Source organism: Portunus trituberculatus, chromosome 41 (genome assembly GCF_017591435.1).
Source record: "Portunus trituberculatus isolate SZX2019 chromosome 41, ASM1759143v1, whole genome shotgun sequence".
NCBI lineage: Eukaryota > Metazoa > Arthropoda > Malacostraca > Decapoda > Portunidae > Portunus > Portunus trituberculatus.
Genome location: NC_059295.1, coordinates 16,863,441 through 16,883,475, shown reverse-complemented (window position 1 = coordinate 16,883,475; position 20,035 = coordinate 16,863,441). Strand labels below are relative to the sequence as shown.

Sequence of the window (20,035 nt, the reverse complement as noted above, 5' to 3'; positions counted from 1 at the left end):
TAAATGAACACATGGAGAGGAAGAAAAAAAAAAAAATGAGAGGAATAAGAAGAGAGGAATGAAGAATGTATGAATTAAAACGTGAATTAAAGAAGAAAAAAAGAGAAGAATAAGAGGAATAAGAAGTGAAGAGAAGTGAAGAGTGAAGGATGAATAAATAAAAATGCAGTGTGAACCGAGAAAGCGAAAGCAGGAGACAGAAAAAAAAAAAAACGAAATGATAAAGTAAAGAGGAATAGCGAGATGAAAGTCAGAAAAAAAAATAGATAATTGAATATAGACATGAAGCAAAAAAAAAATAAATAAATGGAATGGCAACAAAACTAAAGGAAAAGAAGACAAGCAGAAGATAAAAGAGCTGAAGAAATACGTATAATAATTTAGGTAAAACAAGAAAAAAATATCAAAGCTTAAGAGTTAAACAAAATAAATCATGCATAAAGGTAGGAAGAAAAATAAGAACATCAAAAGAGTGTAAAGAAGTGAGGAGAAAAGAAGGAGGTGATAAAAGCAGGAAGATGAAGAAACGAGAGATGAAGAGAGACAGAAAAAAGAGAGATTATGCATGAAAACTGGAGGAGAGAGGAAATAAGAACAAAAATACCAGAGAGAGAGAGAGAGAGAGAGAGAGAGAGACAGACAGAGAGACAGACAGACAGAGAACAGAGAAACATCGACAAACAGACATGGACAAACACACAAAAAAGCAAATTATAGGAATACAGCAGAGAGAGAGAGAGAGAGAGAGAGAGAGAGAGAGAGAGAGAGAGAGAGAGAGAGAGAGAGAGAGAGAGAGAGAGAGAAAAAGTAAGCAAAACCTAGGAATGCACGAGAGGAAAAGAGACGAAATCGAAGTGGAAGCAAAATCTCACGAGCCATTCCAACAAGGCTTCTGAATGGCTGATTTGCCTTCCAGAATAATGACTTCTGATTGGCCACTTGCGGCTGAGAGAAAATGGGGGACGCACTTTGATTGGAGGATTGAGTGATGGAGGGAGGAAGGAAGCACTGGGGGTAATGGAGTAGAGAAAGGAGTGGAGGGAGGGGAAGGGGAGGGAGACGGTTTATCCCTGGAACTCTGCACGGCCTCCACTCGTTCCCTCTCATTGGGTCAGGAAAGCAAGGAATTATTCAGTAAATGCATACAAGACTCGGGAAGCGCGAAGTTTTCTCAGAACCAACTCACTTCCATGATGAGAGGAGATGAGATGAGAGATGAGAGAGAGAGAGAGAGAGAGAGAGAGAGAGAGAGAGAGAGAGAGAGAGAGAGAGAGAGAGAGAAATGTGAGCTTTTATTCACTGTTTCTTGTTGAAATCAGTGAATGTTAATGAAAATAAAAGGATTAAAAGATGATGATGATGATAATGATAATAATGATGATGATGCAATAATAACAACACTTTCCAATAACGACACACAAGATAATCCGTATCCACACACATACACACACACACACACACACACACACACACACACACACACACACACACACACACACACACACACACGAGTTTCTGAAGCCCTTTAATGGAAATTTCGCGCCTTAAAAGAAAAGAAAAAATGTGAACCCCTGGAACAGAAACAAAAAGCGTTCATTCCTACCCATCAACTTGCTTATTTTTCCATTTATCTTCCAATCACCTGTCTATCTATCCACCAACTCTCAATAGGCAGCACAATAAATGGATACAGGAACACATGTACATCTATCTATCTATCCATCCATTTATCAACGTATACATCTGAAAATAAATTGACAAGACACATCCACTTACGTATCCATCCATCCATCCATCCATCCAATCATCCATCACAAAAGTACAATAAATGGATACGAAAACACAACTAAACCTGTCTATCCACTCATCTATCAACGTATACATCTGGAAATAAGTCAATAATAAGACACATCCATTTACGTATTTATCACATTTGTTCCTTAATTTTGGCTAATTCTTTACTACTCTTTAAGGGAACCAACACTCAAGTGGCCCATTTTTTATGATTTTGTTGACCTTGGCTAGTTTCCCTCCTGCATAAAAAAAAAAAAAAAATCACAATAAATAGATACAAAAACCTCCACCAACACATCAATCCTATCTACCTATCCATCACAGAACTCTCCACCTATCAAATACACGAACCACAATCAATACTCACAGTCTCATTACTGCCGTGGTGGTCAGCGTCCGTGGCGGTGCTGGAGGAGGCGGAGGCTGAGGCGTTGCAGGCGTCGAGGCATGGCGAGGGGTAGTCCTCCATAGTGGCGTTGAGCAAAGTAGTCATGATGGTGATGGCTACGGAGAGCCCCGGGGTGGGTGTCGCCTCCAATTGGTCCATGGTTAAGATGGGCGGTGGAATGGAGTGGGCTGGAGCTGGCTGGCGTGAAGTGAGGTGAAGGTATGAAGGTGATGAGCTGATGGGCGGAGTAATGGTGTGTGTGTGTGTGTGTGTGTGTGTGTGTGTGTGTTTGCCTGGAGGACGAGGAGGTGGTTATTCTTTTTTGCTATATATTTTATTTCTCTCTGTGTCTCTCGCTCACTATTTTTTCAGGCGAAGGGAAGCCGCGGAAGGACAATAGCTACTTTATTATTTTTCTCTCCGGCACAAAGGGAGCGAGAATTCTGAGATGGAGAGGCTGCGTTTGAGAGGGTCTTGTTTCTTTCTTTCTCTCTCTCTCTCTCTCTCTTTAAACAGGTCCTCCCAAACTCCAGATCGAAAGGAAGGAGTGAAAGTTGTGACCGTTGTGTTATGAGCGTTGTTTTATCAGTTCCTAATTCCTGTTTTCTATTACTTAGCCTTAACTGTTTCCGATCGCCACTTCTCTTCACTTCTACTCACTACACTATCTTTCAATCAGTCACTCAGGTCTTTTTCTTCCTCTTCAGGCGAGTCACTAGATCTTCACTTAATAACATGGCGTAAGAGTGAGATGTGTCTTTTTCTTCCTAATCTCTCTTTCTCTCGATTTTTCAGTGTTAAGGTACAATGGAATCTTCTTACTGGATTTTTTGTTCTGTTTTCCCACTTTTGTTTCTCCCTCTCTCGTATCTTCTCGTCAAATTGAAAAGTGGATGTTTTAGATGATTTTTTTTCTTCCTGGTTGAATCTTTTAATTTCTTTTTTTTTCCTTTTATTTGCTATGCTTACGTAAAACTAAAAGGAGGAATTGTCTTTCTATTCTATTCTTTCCTTGCTGTATTTTCTCCTTCAAGTTTTTTTTAGTTTTCTTCGCCAGGATATAATGAATTACTGTTTTTTTACTTCGTCTTTTCTATTCCTATTTTTTCGTAAAAGTGATAAGAGAGTGTTTTCGTCTAACATATATCGAATTTTCAACGGTAAAATACAATGAACGCCTCTTGTCTTTCTTTGGTTCGCTGTTTCCTCCTGTTTGTTCCTCCAGTTAATGAGTCTTGCCTTGCTTCTTTCCCTTCCTTCAGTAAATAATTGGCCTTGCTTCCTTCCCTTTCCTCTAAATTTCCAGTTAGTGAGCGGCGTTGCTTCCTTTCCTTCCCTTTAGTAAGTGAATGGCGTTAATTCCTTCCCTCTTCTCCGTTCACTGGTGTTGCTTCCTTCCTTTCCTTCTGTTAGTAAGACAGTGGTGTTGCTTCCTTCCCTTTCCTCCGTTCAGTCAGTGAGTCAGTGGCGGCGGTATGTGGTGAGAGTCGCCGGGAACAAAGCCATCAGCCACACACGAGCGCCGCAACACGATCAAGCCGCCAATCACAGCCGCCGTGGAGCCAGCAGGGAAATCAGCAACCAATCACAATCGGACAAGTGACGATTAGCGATTGGTCCGCTGCTCAAGGGACGCATGCACTACACAAAGCACGCACACACATTATTTTTTTTTCCATTGTTATTTTCTTATTCTTGTTCGTTTTATTATTTCTTTCACGTTTTCTTTTTCTATTCTTCTTGCGGTGCTTTTTTATTCTTTTTTGAGGCTTATATTTCTTTTGTTAATTTCCTTGCACTTAACTTCATTTGCTTAATGTCTGGATATTTTTCCTTTTGTTCTTTTTTTTTTTTGGTTTATTTCTTTATGACTGTCTGTAATTACACTAGTCTTCCATCACAGAAAACGTAATACTGGCACAAACAAGTATTTTTATTTTCTCATTTTTATTTTCTCAGTTATTCTCGAGTATTCCGATGACGTGTTCTTCCTCTGACTAAAATCCCTTAATTTCTTTTCTCTTTCCTAACTTTAACTTTCTTTACTCATCTATTTTTTTTCTCATTGGTTTCTTCGCAAAATACAGAAAAATACCACTTTCCTTTTTATTCCTTTTTGCTTTTTTCTTAAATAATCACGACTGGCAAACACTTCTTATTCGCTGTGGTCTTTTTGAGTTCACCGTTAAGCTCCTGAACAAAATGGGTTTCGGCGGACAGGTCACGATTCGAATCCCGACGTGAACTGCAAGACCTTACTTTGGAGAGCCTGCCACCACAGACCAACCTGAAAAGAAGAGGAGGAAGGATGTACAGTCAGGTTAACACATACATTCATTCATTAAAACTCTCTCTCTCTCTCTCTCACACACACACACACACACACACACACACACACACACACATTCATTATCCCAAACAAAATAGCAAATCAAGTTTCACACCAAAAGGAAAAAAAAAAGAAAACGACGAAAAATGAAACCTACAACCTACGAAGCAATGAAGGTGAAATATTAAGCTACATGACTAAATAAATTGTCTTGTGTCTTGGTTCTCGTTTTCGTGTCTTGCTGGGTGGCCAGAGCATAATCTGAATGGACTCTTTTCTCTTTATTGATTTCTTTCTTTAGTTTATCTGATACGAAACAAAAATAAGGAAACGTAAAGGGAAAGGTGTATGAATGGACTAACTCTTTTTAACTCTTTTTTCTATTATCTATTTTCCTCTGACAAAAGAAGAGGGAAGAAAAAATATCAGGCCTATGTCGAGACTAAAGGATCGTGCCGAAATCATGTCACGGATCCGATTTCCCAGCGAGGCGGATGCGACTCGTGACCGGCTTGTAAATCACAGCGAGGCGCACACTTCCATTCCTCCTCTCAGTAATGTTTTATCTTGTGGACTTGCGAATATCAAAGTCAATACAATCAAATGCTTTCATTGATAGTTTCCTTTAGTGTCACATTGTCTCGTTGCCACACTTTTATAATACGTGGTCTTAAAACGTTTTTGAGTTTGTCTGTATGGAGTATCTGGCCGTAAAGTGTTTGGTTTATTCTGGAAACTTCCGGAGTCATGTTGCTAGCACGGGTGATGGACGAGGCTGCAATGTGCCACAACTACACCAAACATTGTTCGAGGATTTCACACTTGCATTTCTTGGAGAGACGCAGGTTTGAAAGAGCATTTATCAAAAAGTTTTTAAATGGTGTAAGGGGTGCACAAAAAAAAAAAAATATATATATATATCAGAGGGAATTATGAAGGTAACCTAAACATATCTAAACTTTATTCATGAGCCAAAACGATGTATTTTTTCAATGAATGGATCAGCATTGAAATCCATGAACTGAATGAACATAAACCTAATCGAAGCAAACTCTAGTCCTTTTGATAAAACCAGTTACTTTTGTTTCAGTATACCGCCAAACAACCATACACTGCTGGCCTGGTGCTGTGCGTGACGTGTTAGCGGTGTGCAGGTGACGGTCCCATCACGTGACGAACAGTGGTTAAGTAAAGTTTCAAGGCAGGTGTGGCCGCGCATGAAGGTTACTTTTTAAACTTATTTTTTTCAACGACAACTTTTCAGTTTTCAAGTAACTTTTTCAGATTTAGTTTTTATATCTACGGGTTTTTTTTTTCTTACCACGCGTGAATATTACAAGAAGAGTTTTTATTTTATCTTTATCGATCTGTTTGCTTATTTATTAATTCTCAGAGAGGTGGATGAGGTGGAGGAAGAGTTTGCACACCGTGGTGAAAAAGGTAAGTAAGGTCAAGTTGTGGATGAACGTTATGGCTGATGGCTGTGCGTGGCCTTGATGTTCATTTCTGTCTTACTCGGCTTAGGAGGCTGTGATGGATGACATTCCTAATCCACATCACAAGGCCTCGGTGACATCCTGAGTTTTTTAGCTAAGTGTAGAGGACCACGGGGATAAACTTCAAACAATGCTGAAGTCTCGTGATATGGATGAAGGCAATAGTGGCAATAGTGTAAGGCGGACGTTCGTATTACCTCAGAAAAAAAAACCTGCTAATGAATAAAGATTGAATTTTAATTACTTACCGCCGCAATAGAATTAAGATATTAATGACTCACAATCGCCTGGTTGTTGAGTGCCATCTTACTATTCCTTCTTGGTTAGTTTTACATCCTCTGGCTTTTAAAATACGACAAATATAACAAGGCGATATTACTTGACTGGAATTCTAAGGAGAGGTATCTAGGTATTAATGAGCTTGTATCATGTGTTGACTAAGGTTCATATCCATCTGTCAACATCCCTTCACTGTTCTTAGCTGTTTTCGAGTTTCGGAACGTGAGAAGAGTATGTAGACAATATAACCTGATTAAGAGGACAGGTTAAATACTAATGAGCTTTGCGTGTTTTTCAGTTTTTATGCTAATTAGTCACCATCTCCTTAATTGTCTTCATCTGCTTTGAGGTTTTAAAAGTATAATATCTATTTGTGAGCTCAGAGGACGAACGAGATAATGATCTGCTTATCATCACTCACACCAACGCAGCGTTACCCTAATTATGTGGACCTATTTTAAATTTTGAATAAGTGTGAAATTTACCTAAAGGATTTCATCTGATTGAGGGGATAGGTGAGATGCTAATGAGCGCGTGTAGTCCGTTAATTAGAGTTCTGAGTCCACGTGGCGGCACCTTAATTGCTTTCACCCGCTTTGAGTTACGAAAAGGGAAAATTATCTAAAGGATTGACGAGAGGCAGCAGACGAGGATCGAACTCCACCGAAACACTCAAGGTTCACTGCAGCTCACCAGCCGCACTCTCTTACTGTTGAGGTCGTTCTCTGTTGACATTCAGAGCGCTGTATGAAAATATTTGCATGGACACTGCGAAAAACAGAAAATGAATCAGTAATAACATGTCCCTTCAGCTACACAATCATTTAACTCTTTCACTGCGATATGCAACAATTCACGACTCTAGGGAATGTGTAAGATTTTTTTAAGCATCTGTAAGAGAGTAAGAATGATGAAAATACGGTTATACAATTTCTACGCAGTATAATGATTAGAATGCTTGAAGAACAAGAGAAAATTAATCAGATTTCATGATTAAGGAAAGATGTGTCACTGATCAAGAAAAGAAATGAGATGTAATATAAATATAAGTGTAATGTATTTGTCTGTGTATAAATTATTCTATGCCAGTGAAATGAGAAGAAATACAAGGCTCTAGATCGGTAAAGGTAAATAGAGGAACAGAAAAGACATAACAAAAAACTATTTCTCATATAGACAACAAACTTTCCTTATTTTCTTCCATTAATTTCATCTTAATTCTCGTAGTTAACACAATTTTGAAGGGATGCAGAACTAAACACTTCATGATGAGCCTCGATTTAGTTCTGAAATACCTATCATTGTTCAAAGAGACACACTGGAACACAGACGTTAGCTGTTTATCCTCCTGTTCTTGTGTCCTTATGAAAGATTTAATAATTATAATCACACTGGAGCAAGAGTTAGACGACCTTGACTGTCTAGCCACCACATATGCACCTGCCTCCTTCCCCTCACCTCGTACCCTTCCTCTCCTCTAGTATAATGCATTCACTTACTCCCCTTCCGTTCCCTACTAATATGCACTTACCTCCTCCCCTCGCCTGCCTCCTTCCCGTCATCTCGTACCCTTCCTCTCCTCTAGTATCCTCCATTCACTTACTCCCCTTCCGTTCCTTACTCCCTTTCCTTTACCTACTTCCTCTACCCATCACCTGGTCCTCCTACCCCTCAGCTGCTCCTTTTCCCCTCACTTGGCACATTACGTAACTCATCAGGAGGCTCAAAGGTAAGTTAAACGCAAATTAATCAATCTCCGCAAATCTCATTAGCACACTAACCTACTTGGCCTGACTTAGAACTTCTTGACTCCTGTAATGAATGAGAGGCTGAAGCTGCACAACGGAAGACACACACACACACACACACACACACACACACACACACACACACACACACACACACACACACACACACGGTTATTTATTTCATGTATTGGCCAGATAAAAGCTATGGTAATGTGTAACAGGAAGCAGAATGATATAATATGCAAAATTTTATACGAGAAAATAGATATGATAAAAATAATATTAAAACATATTGCTCTACTTGTATTGGTCAAATAAAGTACACACACACACACACACACACACACACACACACACACACACACACACACACACACACACACACACACACACACGCACACACACACACGAAATTTATCTTGCCTAAGCACAGACAATATATAAAATCTCAAAATGAACTTGATATCGTGGGGCCATAAATTTTCGTCCCCCTGCTCCTCCTCCTCCTCTTCCTCCTCCTCCTCTCCTCACTATCTCCTCCCAAAATATGAGGCGGTCACCCTTAATCCAGTAGTACCGCAACAGACTCCTCAAACTCCCTCATCACTCACCTTAAAGTCTCTCCTCTTTCACCTCACTATCCATCACATTCCTTTATCTGTCTTCTTTCTCTCTCTCTTCTTTCTCTACTCTTACTTTTGTTCCTTCCTCCGTCTCCTTACTTCGTTCATTTACTTCTTTCTTCATTTATTTATTATTGTTACTTTTATACTCTCACTTATTTCACTTGTTCATTTATCCTCCGTTATTCTTTCATGCTTCTTTCTTGTATCCTTGTCTCCTTTTTCTTCTTATCTTCCTCTTTTTCTAATTTTTATCGCTATTTTTACCATTAGCATTAAGGAGACCAGTGTTTGAATTGGTCTTCCTAACTTCATCACTTGTTTTTTTTTCTCTTTTCCCTTCTTCCCCTTCCCTTTGCTCTCTATTTCTATCGCTATATAACTAGGTGAATTTACTAACATTACGGAAAACTGTATTCAATTTCTTCTTGCTAACTTCATTTTTTTTTTTCGTAACTTCATTATTCATTCCTTTTCTCTTTTCCCTTCTTCCTCTTCCCTTTTCTCTCTATTTCTATCGTTATATACGTAGGTAAACTTACTAACATTACGAAAAACAGTATTCAGTTTCTTCTTGCTAACTTTATCGTTCCTCCATTCTTCTTTTCTCTTTACATTTATCCATTCCTTCCCTTTTTCATTCCTTTATTTATCCTTCTTAAAATGAGCTTCTATGATGATCTTCTCCATCGCTCTTCTTAATTTTCTTTGTGCTCCTTTTTCTACTCTACTCTGCTTGCTTACTTCCATTTTCCCTTTGCCTATTTTTTTTTAACGTCTTTCTGCTGTCAAGTACTCTTCTTCTTCCTCTCCTTTGTCTTGTTCCTCCTTGTCTTCTTCCTCCCACTTGTCTTTCTTTACTATTATAATTATTAATATAAAGTGGTACGTGACCCGTTTAGGAAGACAATATTAGTATGCCAGTTATTTTTTTACTCTTTTATTTTATTATCTTTCTTTTTCTCTTCTTTCATTTTCTTTAGTCTCTTTTTACTTGTCTCCCTTATCTTTCTTTCCTTTACTCTCCTTTCCCGTCCCTTCTGTACTCTCCATTGCCTTCCTTCTGTTTTATTTCTTTACTCTTGTTTCCCTCTCTAGTATCTTACATTTCCTACACTAAAGCCTAAATTAAAATTTTATTCTTTGAAATTTTCTTTTCCCTTCTTCCCTTCCTCTCTCTCTCTCTCTCTCTCTCTCTCTCTCTCTCTCTCTCTCTCTCTCTCTCTCTCTTCTTCCCTCCCTTCCTTTTCTCTTTTTCTTACTCGTTTCCTTACCACAAAATGTTACAAATACCTCATTATTTTCTCCCCTTCTACGAGTATTACTACGTTTTTTCTTCACTTTCCTTCTCATGCCAAAATGCAGTGAGTGTTTGATTTTTCAGCTTTTAGTTTAATCTTTTCTTAATCTTTTTTCATGCTACATATCAAATACCCTCAGCATATCTGTCTTCCTTTATATCTTCTCCCTTCTCTTTTATTAGTAGTCCTCATTTCTCATTGATTCGATGTTCTCTTTTCTTCTTTCTTGATTTTACCTTTGCATTTATTCATTCTATCTTTTTTTTTTTATCCCTTCTCATATCAAAACAACAATGTTTTACCTCGTACCCTTCCTTCATACTCTCTATTACAACCACCACCACCACCACCATCATCACCACCACCACCTTTTCCTTTATCTGATATGCTCTGTACTTCTTCTTGCTCTACCTTTCCATTGCCTTTCATATCACTCTCATTTATCCCTTCCTACACCCCCCCAAAAAAAAAAACAATAATTCAACCATGTAGCCTTCTTTCACTCCACCACTACCACCACCCTGCACCTCCCTAACACTTTCCCGTCCATCACAAAACATGATACCAACAATTTGACAGCGGCAACAGAATCTCTTTATTTCAAGCCCCTTCATTCAATTGGCGTCCCTTTATCCCTTGAGGGTCATCCGGGGCCCACAGCTCGGCCAGATTACCGGGAAGATATGTGGGGTACCTCTGTTAGTTAGCGGGCGGAGATGGAGAAGGGAAGAGAGGAGAGGGAAGGAGATGGAAAGGGGACGAGAGGAGAGGAAAGGAGATGGGTAGAGGGGAGAATACAGGGAAGATATGTGGGTTAGTGTGTTAGTTAGCCAGCGGAGATGGAGAGAGAGGAAGAGAGGAGAGGGAAGGAGATGAGATGAGAGAAAGATTTGAGGGGACAGTAAACGGTAAAGAGGAAGAAGGAAAGTGAATATGGTAAGTATAGAAGAGGAGAGACGAGGAGCGAAGAGAAAAGGATACAAAAAAAAAAACAACGAAATAAAAAAAAGAGGAGAGAAGCGAGCAAAATGGAAAAATAAGATAAAACTGAGAAAGACCAAGAGATAAAACGAAGTCAAGGAAAGGAGAAGATTAAGACAAAAAAAAAAAGAAAAGAAATAAAGATACAAAAAAGGGGAAAAAAAAGAGACCATAGGACAGCAGGAGGAGGAGGAGGAGGAGGAGGAGAGGAGGAGGAGGAGGAGGAGGAGGAGGAGGAGGAGGAGGAATAGGAAGAGAGGAAGGCCAGAGAGTGAACGAACATCAGGCCAAGCAGAAGTACACCGTCAGTCGCTCGTGAGACTTCATAAGGGGAGGATGTGGACCGCTCAGCTCTGGAATGTAATTGAGTTTGCTTGGGTTTCCTTTCCCCGAGCACAGATATGGGAGACCACTACTTTTAAAGAGAGAGAGAGAGAGAGAGAGAGAGAGACTTTCACCACTTGTGTGTTTGTCTCTCTCTATCCGTCTACCTCAGTTTCTAAGCCAGCTTTTCTACTTTTTTTTCCATTCTCTCTCTCTCTCTCTCTCTCTCTCTCTCTCTCTCTCTCTCTCTCTCTCTGTGTGTGTGCGAAAACTTTCATTGTTATTATTTACTTCATTCATTGTTGTTTGTATGTATCTTTCAAGCTTTCTATCTATCTATTTATCTATCTGCCTAATCTATCTATCTATAAGCGAATCCATCTATCTTTTTTATGTTAGAGGGGAAAGCCGGCCAAGGGCAAAAAAAAAAAAAAAAAATAACAAGGCTCACTTAGTTGCCAGCTCCCTTGCAGATCTGATAGTTAGCCAAAATACAGAAACAAATGCCTTGGAACCTCCCTCTTAAATGAACTCGAGTCATCTATTTATTCATCTTTTTATTTGCATACTTCACATTGCATAAATCACCTACAATATACTTTCCCTCTACAACATTTTCTTCATTAAGCCCTTCAGTACCATGACGCGTTTCCACATTTATTCTGCTTGCTATTTTTTTTATTTATTTATTTTTTTTTGGTAATTCTATACAGCTTCAGAAACTTGTGATGGGGGGGGGAAGGGGACAGGTTAAAAAAGTGAAGACTGTGGCTATTATTAATCTTCTGACCTCCATACACCTAATACACCATACCTAATGCTAATCAAATCGTCTCATCATAGGCAAAAAAATCTAGGCAAAAATGCGTCCCAGTACTGAAGGGGTTAAACACAGAAAAATATCAATATCACAACCATCGCCATCACCACCACCACCATCACCATCACAAATGTCTCTAATCATTCAACAATACTTCCTGCATTTCTCTCCATTATTCACATCCCCATCCTACCCATTTCCATTGAACCCTATCACCACCATTCACTTCCCCGCCTTCCCCACGCCCTTCACCTTGCTTTCCCCCGCCGCCTCGCACCTTTAACACCTGCCCGCCGCTCGCCACCAGCCACCTGCCGCCTGCCGCCCATCCCAGCCAGGTAAAGTCGTGACGTTCAGGTGACGCTGTTCTACCCAGGTGAGTAATATTTCTCAGGTGGATGACTATAGTGTATGTGGAGGAGGAGGAGGAGGAGGAGGAGGAGGAGGAGGAGGAGGAGGAGAAGGAGGAGGAGGAGGAGGAGGAAAGCTTACGACTCACACAAAAATAAAATCTCATCGTTTCCAGTACATTCAACTTAAGTCTGTCTCTGTCTCTCTCTCTCTCTCTCTCTCTCTCTCTCTCTCTCTCTCAAATCCCCGTGCTGTGCAATTAGTATTTCACTCATGCTTTCCCTTTCAACTCCTCCTGTGTGTAATCTTTTTCTCTCATTTCATGCATCGTTCTTGATCAGCTTGACTTTTTTAATTCCCTTTTGCACCCACACGCACGCACACACACACACACACACACACACACACACACACACACACACACACACACACACACACACACACACACACACACACACTAATCATTCCTATGTTTTGACAGATTAAAGTTGAGTGGAATTTATTTATTCTCTCTCTCTCTCTCTCTCTCTCTCTCTCTCTCTCTCTCTCTCTCTCTCTCTCTCTCTCTCTCTCTCTCTCTCTCTCTCTCCCTTATCTATCTCGAGAGGAAGCTTCAAGGAGTAGAGAAAGAAAAAGGAGAGAATTCCATTACTAAAAGGACTAATATTATTCTTCTTCCTCTTCCTTCTCTTCTCGTTTTTCCTCTTCCTCTTTTTTTCCTGCTCAGAATCGTTTTCGTATCCTGTTTTCTCATTCTCCTCTTCTTCACCTCGTTTTCCTTCCTCTTCTCCTCCTTTACCTCCTCTTACCTCTTCCTCTTCAGGTGTCTTTTTTATTGGTTTCTCTCTATATCTCTCTCTTCTTCCTCATCCTCCTCTTCCTCTTCTTCTTCTTCCTCCTCCTGTGTGTTCAGTGTCATGGTTATTTACTTGTCCTCCTTCACCTCTTTGTCCTCGATCTCCTTCTCCTCCTCTTCTTCTTCTTCTTCCTCCTCCTCCTCCTCCTCCTACTCTTTTTCTTTTCATTTTTTCTCCTTTCTCCGTCAGGCAATTCGAAATGTAATAATGGTTTTGAGTTTACCATTATTATTATTATTATTATTATTATTGCTGCTATTACTACTACTACTACTACTACTACTACTACTACTACTACTACTACTACTACTCCTACTACTACTACTGCTACAATTACTACCACTACAACCACTACTACCACTACCACTACTACCACTACTACAACTACCACTACACCACCACCCATCTCAAGTACTTTCATCATTACTGCTTCGACTCCCTCTTTCCATTATTATTTTTCTCGTCTCTCTCACGCTACTCTGAGTCTTCCCACTTTCTTCCCTGTTGCCGCTGTTGGGTCTGGTTTGCTTTTCCCAGGACGACGTAGCTGAAGGAGGTAAGTGCTGTTCGTCCTGTGTTTTATTGCAGTAACTTGCCATTGTTGTTGGAAGGATAGGAGGTGACGCAGAGAGAGAGAGAGAGAGAGAGAGGGACAGAGGGAGGGAGAATGAGAGGAAGGTGGGGAGGAAAAATTGGATAGTAATGGAAAGTAATGCAGGTGTGTGAAAGGAGGAGGAGGAGGAGGAGGAGGAGGAGGAGGAGGAGGAGGAGGAGGAGGAGGAGGAGCAGTAGGTGAATGAAATAGTGTGGCAGAAAGAGGAAGATAAAAAAAAAGGTGAAGGAAAAAAGTGAATATGAAAGAGAAAGGGAAAATAAAATAAAGCAAAAGAAAGGAAATTGAAAAAGGAAGGAAGGAAGAGGGAAAAAAAAAACTGATAAAAGGAGGCGAGGCTAAAAGAAGTAAGTGTAAAGGTAAAAGAGAAAAAAAAGTAAAGAAAGAAGATAGATAGAAAGGACGATGCGAATAAGTGAATGAATGAACGGAGGATGAGAGGATAAATACGCAGAATAAAGCAATGAATTAGACGAGAAAGCCGTGGTGCAGTGGAACCATGCGTGCTTTGGGGGTCAGCGGGGTCTCCAAGCGCACGGGTTCGAATCCTGTCCACGGTCCGAGTGTAGGTTGGGCTTCCTCACTCGGGACAACAGCGGTTTCCTATTGGGTGGGCTTTCAGATAGGAGGCACCCCAAAAAGCATCCCCTTTAGCCCAGGAATTCCCGTGAAAAGCCCACATGGTATAAATAAAAAAAAAAAAAAAAGATATGAGAGATGAGGGATGAAATAAGATACGAATCAATAAATAAAAGATAAAGTAAAGACATAATAATGACAGAGGGGAAGATAAAAGAAAAGAATAACAGAGAAAGGAGATAAACAGGGAATAAGGAATAGCGAAAATAAGTGAAGTAAATAAAGTAAAGACCAAGGGAAAGATAGATAGAGATGAGAAAGAGAAATAGAGGAAAAAGGAGAGAGAGAGAGAGAGAGAGCGTAATAAAAGAAATAAAGGAGCGAAAGAGGTACGAACTGCAGAAATGAAGGAATGGAAGGAGGGGAATAAATGAATAAGTAATGGGACGGAAAAGGAATAAGGGAGGCAAGAAATGGAGGAGAGATAGAAAAGAAGGAAAAAGAGGAAAGAGAATAACATGCAGTAAAGAAAAAGATGAAATATGTGAAAAGGAAGCGACGTAAAGATTGGAAAAATGAAGAGATAGAGACGGTGAAGAGGAGAGGAGTGGAGAAGAGAAAGGAAGAAGAGGAGGAGGAGGAAATAAAGAATGTGCAAAGAGCGGCGTCCGAATAATGCTATGTCTTGCCAATATTTATTTTTAGCGATACTTGTAATATGTCTTTTGTACGACAGCAGACATCCTTTTATTTGATTCTCATTCTCTCTCTCTCTCTCTCTCTCTCTCTCTCTCTCTCTCTCTCTCTCTCTCTCTCTCTCTCTCTCTCTAACCTAACCTACCGTAACAAAACAAACGCATTCACTAGTACGCTAAAAGGAATAATTGAACTTTTCGCTTTTCTTATGTGTGTGTGTGTGTGTGTGTGTGTGTGTGTGTGTGTGTGTGTACTTTGGCGCGAGACACGATTCAATACGACATTAATATGACAGTTGATGGCAGGACGGGGAGGAGGAGGAGGAGGAGAAGGACAAGTTACATACAGTTACATGAAAATATAGGCCAGAACAGACCTTGCAATTTTCACGTGACTGAACCTAAGACTACTGAGGTAATATTAGTGGGAGACAGGGACAGTGAAGCAGAAGGCTCTCTCCCCACCCTCCACTACCTCCGACATAACCCATTAGAAAAAAACAGGCCAGAAAGAAATACCTTACTGGGTTAGAGAAGGAAGAAATAAAGGAATGCATAAATGAAGGAAGGAATGGAGGAAGGAAGGAAGGAAGGAGGGAAGGAGGGAAGAAAGGAAGGAAGGAAGGAAAGAAGGAATGAAAGTAGGAATAGAAGAACAAGGGAGAGGATATGCTATATATAGTAACAGAATGGATGTCAAGATTTCTGTGTCACTGATGATGGGAGTAAAATGGGAGGAAGAGCGTGAGAGCAGATCACCTCGGGCAGTGGATGCGATGGGCACGATGAAGGAGACAATGCTGGGACTGGCAGGCTACCAATGGGGCCGCGAGGGGACTAGGACGCTAATGGACGTGGGATAAAGGAACATGGATCGTTTAACTACTTAGGAAATGGGAATGCAAAGTAAAGGGATGAACGGCTGGAATTGTGTGCTATTTAGAAGGTTAATGATGATGGTTGGAAAAGGGAACGTGGAAGGTTACAAAAGGAGAAAGGGATAGGTTTCTGAAAAAAAAAAAAACGATAAGGATATGATGAGAAAAAAAAGGGCAAGCTGCACAAAGAAAAAAAAAATTGCTCTTACACGTGGCAGCTCCTGTTTACAGGAAGTGATAGAAGGAGGAAAGCAGGAATCGTGTGACGTTAAAGAGGAGATAACGAAAAACGGAATAAAAATGAAGGAACGTTGACATACAATAAGTGACATACAAAACCATCTGCACCTATTTTTACCTGTCATTCCTGTCCATAAGGTTGTCTATTCTAAGTTACTTATGAGATGTCATATGGAAATAAGATAAGGAGATACAAAAGACCTGTTGACATGGTAGTTTTGAATCAACACATGTATGTGTCGTTAAGTATTAATGTTATACTGTACAAACTCTATCTATATACCAGGACGGCAATCTCACAATGGGTGAGTTAAACAATACACACACACACACAGACACACACACACACACACACACACACACACACACACACACACACTGAACACTGTAGAGAGTAGTTATAGGCACACTAAGTAGTTTGGTGCCCGTGGCCACGCTGTTGCGCCGCCACTTCAATGTAGGATTTTCACGGGAATTACTGGCTTAAAGTAGGTATTTTTTCGATTGGCTACCTCCTATTTGAAAGCCCACCCGTTAGTGAACCGTTACCCCGAGTGAAAGCCCTTCCTACACTCAGACCGTTGCCATGATTCGAACTAGTACGCTTGGGGACCCCATGATCCTCCTCCCTCACCACACACACACACATTTGCCATAACAAATAGTGTATTCTCGCTAGTTTCCCCAAGTTTAATGTTAAGCCTTTCATAACCCACTGTATATTTTCAGTGTAGATGTATGCTGCAATATTAATAAACAGTTCATTAACATTATCATTATTACATCATTTTCACTCTTAGTTCCATCGCCTTCGAGTGGAAAGGGACAGTGTCTTGGAGTACTGCACTGCACACCAAGGAGCTTCAGACACACTCAGTACGAATACTCCATAAAAAAAAAAAAAATTCAATATTGTACTATACTATTCCTCTTAAAAGTATAACCAATCATATATAGGTGAGTGAACTAGACCATACCATAATCATACCACCCACCAGCCAGTCAATATACAAACATGAAATCTGCTACACTTCAAATTTCTTATTGGAACATCCCCACCCAACAAATATAAGGGAAACAACAAAGTCATCACAAGAAGAAGAAGAAGAAGAAGAAGAAGATGAAAAAATCATCAACAGTATATGTAAGGGAAGAGAAACAGCCCATTACTACGACGAAGATTTTCAGACAAACGAATAAAAGATAAGGAAGTGAGAAGGAGTGAGATGGTAGCAAGATGACAGTGAGATGACAGTGATAGATAAGCGATTTCCAATGAAGAGGAGAGGAAAGGAGCACTGATGGCGTGAGAAAATGTTAAAATAGAGGAAGGCGGGGGAAGTAGGAGAGAGAAAGAGGATAGGAAGGATAGAGAGAGGGGGGAAGGGGAGGGGGAGGAAAGGAGAAAAGAAGGTCCATAAAGATAAAGAGTTGGAAGCGATATTTGTGAGGTTGAGAAGAATGAAAGCCATTTAAAGGGTTGGAAATGGCATCTAGTCTGAGCCATTCTTCGCCTATTGGTTTTCTGTCTTCTTTTCTTTTCCCTTCTTCTCTTCTTCTTCCTCTTCTTTCTTCGCTATCTCATCTTCCCACTCCACTTCGTCTTCCTCCTCTCTTCCTCCTCTTCCTGCTTTATCTTCACTTATTTCTTTCTCCTCCTTCTCTTATTATTATATTTCTTTTATCTTTCTTTTCTTTCTTTCTTTCTTCTTCCTCATCTTTCCTCTCGTCCTCAGCAAAAGCATGATTGAAAATAACGTGTGTGAGAGAGAGAGAGAGAGAGAGAGAGAGAGAGAGAGAGAGAGAATTTTATATGTTTCCTATCTCTATCTCTCTATTTCCTGTAGTGCGGATGTATTATATTCTCACATATATCTTTTGTTATTGTTGTTGTTGTTGTTGTTGTTGTTGTTGTTGTTGTTGTTGTTGACGTTGCTGTTTTTGTTGTTGGTGTTGCTGTTTTTGGTGCACCAGTATGGATAGTAGTAGTAGTAGTAGTAGTAGTAGTAGTAGTAGTAGTAGTAGTAGTAGTAGTAGTAGTAGTAGTAGTAGTAGTAGTAGTAGTAGTAGTAGTAGAAGTGATAGTAGTAGTAGTAGCGGCAATAATAGTACACACGCAGATATAAACACCTTATGTAGCATCATAAACTACATTACCACCACCACCACCACCACCATCACCACCACCATCACCACTCCTACCACACCTGACTCACGCATCTGGCACCTCCACTCTTACAAATCTGTCACGCCCAATATTTACAACCAGACACCAACGTAACCTTAGACACAGAGAGAGAGAGAGAGAGAGAGAGAGAGAGAGAGAGAGAGAGAGAGAGAGAGAGAGAGAGAGAGAGAGAGAGAGAGAGAGAGAGAGAGAGAGAGAGAGAGAGAGAGAGAGAGAGAGAGAGAGATGGCACACAGCTGCAGCCACGTGCTGATTGTGGGGGATCTCAATCACCACCTGGAAAGAGACGCCTACGAGAATCTCCTGGAGGTGCAGGGTCTGACAGATCATGTCACCTTCCCCACACATGAACGAGGAGGGACATTAGACCCTGTCATCTCAGACTACCAGGAAGACAAGCTTCAGTGTCATCAGCTGGGGCTCGTGGGCAGCTCTGACCATCACGCTGTACTGACACAGCTGGAAGTGGGCGTGGCTCAGGACGAGGCCACCACCCGCACCATCTGGCTGTGGAACAAAGCAGACTGGGCTTCCCTGCGCCGCGACCTGACCCACACCCCATGGGCCACTCTGCTACAGGGAGGAGCAGAGAGTGAAGCACTTGCACTCACCTCTCACCTTCTCGCCCTCCAGAGACGCCACGTCCCACACAGGGAATACACCACCAGATCGACGGATCAGCCATGGTTTGGCTACCGTTGCCGTGTTGCTGCCGAGGCAAAGTATGCTGCCTGGCTCCGCTACAAGAGGAACCCGACTCGGCGCAACAAGGACCTGCACAGGGCTGCATGCAGGAGGATGGTGGTAACCAGCAAGTGGGCCTTAAAAAAGTGGGAGGAAAGCCTGCGCCGGAAACTGTGTGGCACTGGCGTAGGAAACAAAACTTGGTGGTCTCTTGTTAAGGACAAACAAGGAACTGGCCACCAAGAATCCATCCCTCCCCTCAGCAAGCAGGACGGTACTGTCGCCACCAGCAGTAAGGAGAGGGCACAGTTGCTGGCTTCCTTGTTTGCTGGAAAAATGAAGGTCGGAATCCACAGCAGCCACCGCCTCAGCTGGTCCAGCAATGTGAGAAGACTGTCACCATGGTGGAGGTGACGCATCAGCAGGTGAAGCGATTATTGCGGGGCTGGACACACAGAAAGCCACCGGCCCTGATGACATCAGCCCGCACCTGCTGAAGCGATGCTCCCAGGAACTGGCTGCCCCTCTCACCCAAGTCTTCACAACTTGTGTACGGGAAAACGTCTGGCCTTCAGTGTGGAAGGAGGCTCGAGTAGTTCCTGTACACAAAAAGCTCCAGGACGGACCCAAAAAACTACAGACCCATATCCCTGTTGTCAGTGGTGGGTAAAGTGTTTGAGAGGGTCGTGGCAGAGGTGGTGTGTAGCCATCTCAAGGACAATGCCCTCCTCTCAGACCAACAGTTTGGGTTCAGACCTGGAAGGTCAACCTCCGACCTAATGATGCTTCTCACCAGGCATTGGCAGGACGCCCTCGACGACGGCAAGGACACTATAGTGGTTGCTTTGGACATAGCAGGAGCTTTTG

General features: G+C 41.2%; 1 protein-coding gene across 4 annotated transcripts in view; it reads right to left on the bottom strand.

Annotated features, from left to right (window-relative positions):
* The window catches only part of LOC123516880 (G-protein coupled receptor dmsr-1-like), a 239,287-nt gene that overhangs the window by 47,259 nt on the left and 171,993 nt on the right, over positions 1-20,035 (bottom strand). For all 4 annotated transcript variants that reach the window (XM_045276600.1, XM_045276602.1, XM_045276599.1 and 1 more), the window contains one exon: positions 2,162-4,469. In XM_045276600.1, the coding sequence (XP_045132535.1) occupies positions 2,162-2,341 (180 nt within the window). In that variant the 5' untranslated portion in view covers positions 2,342-4,469. The remainder of the gene's footprint in view (positions 1-2,161; positions 4,470-20,035) is intronic.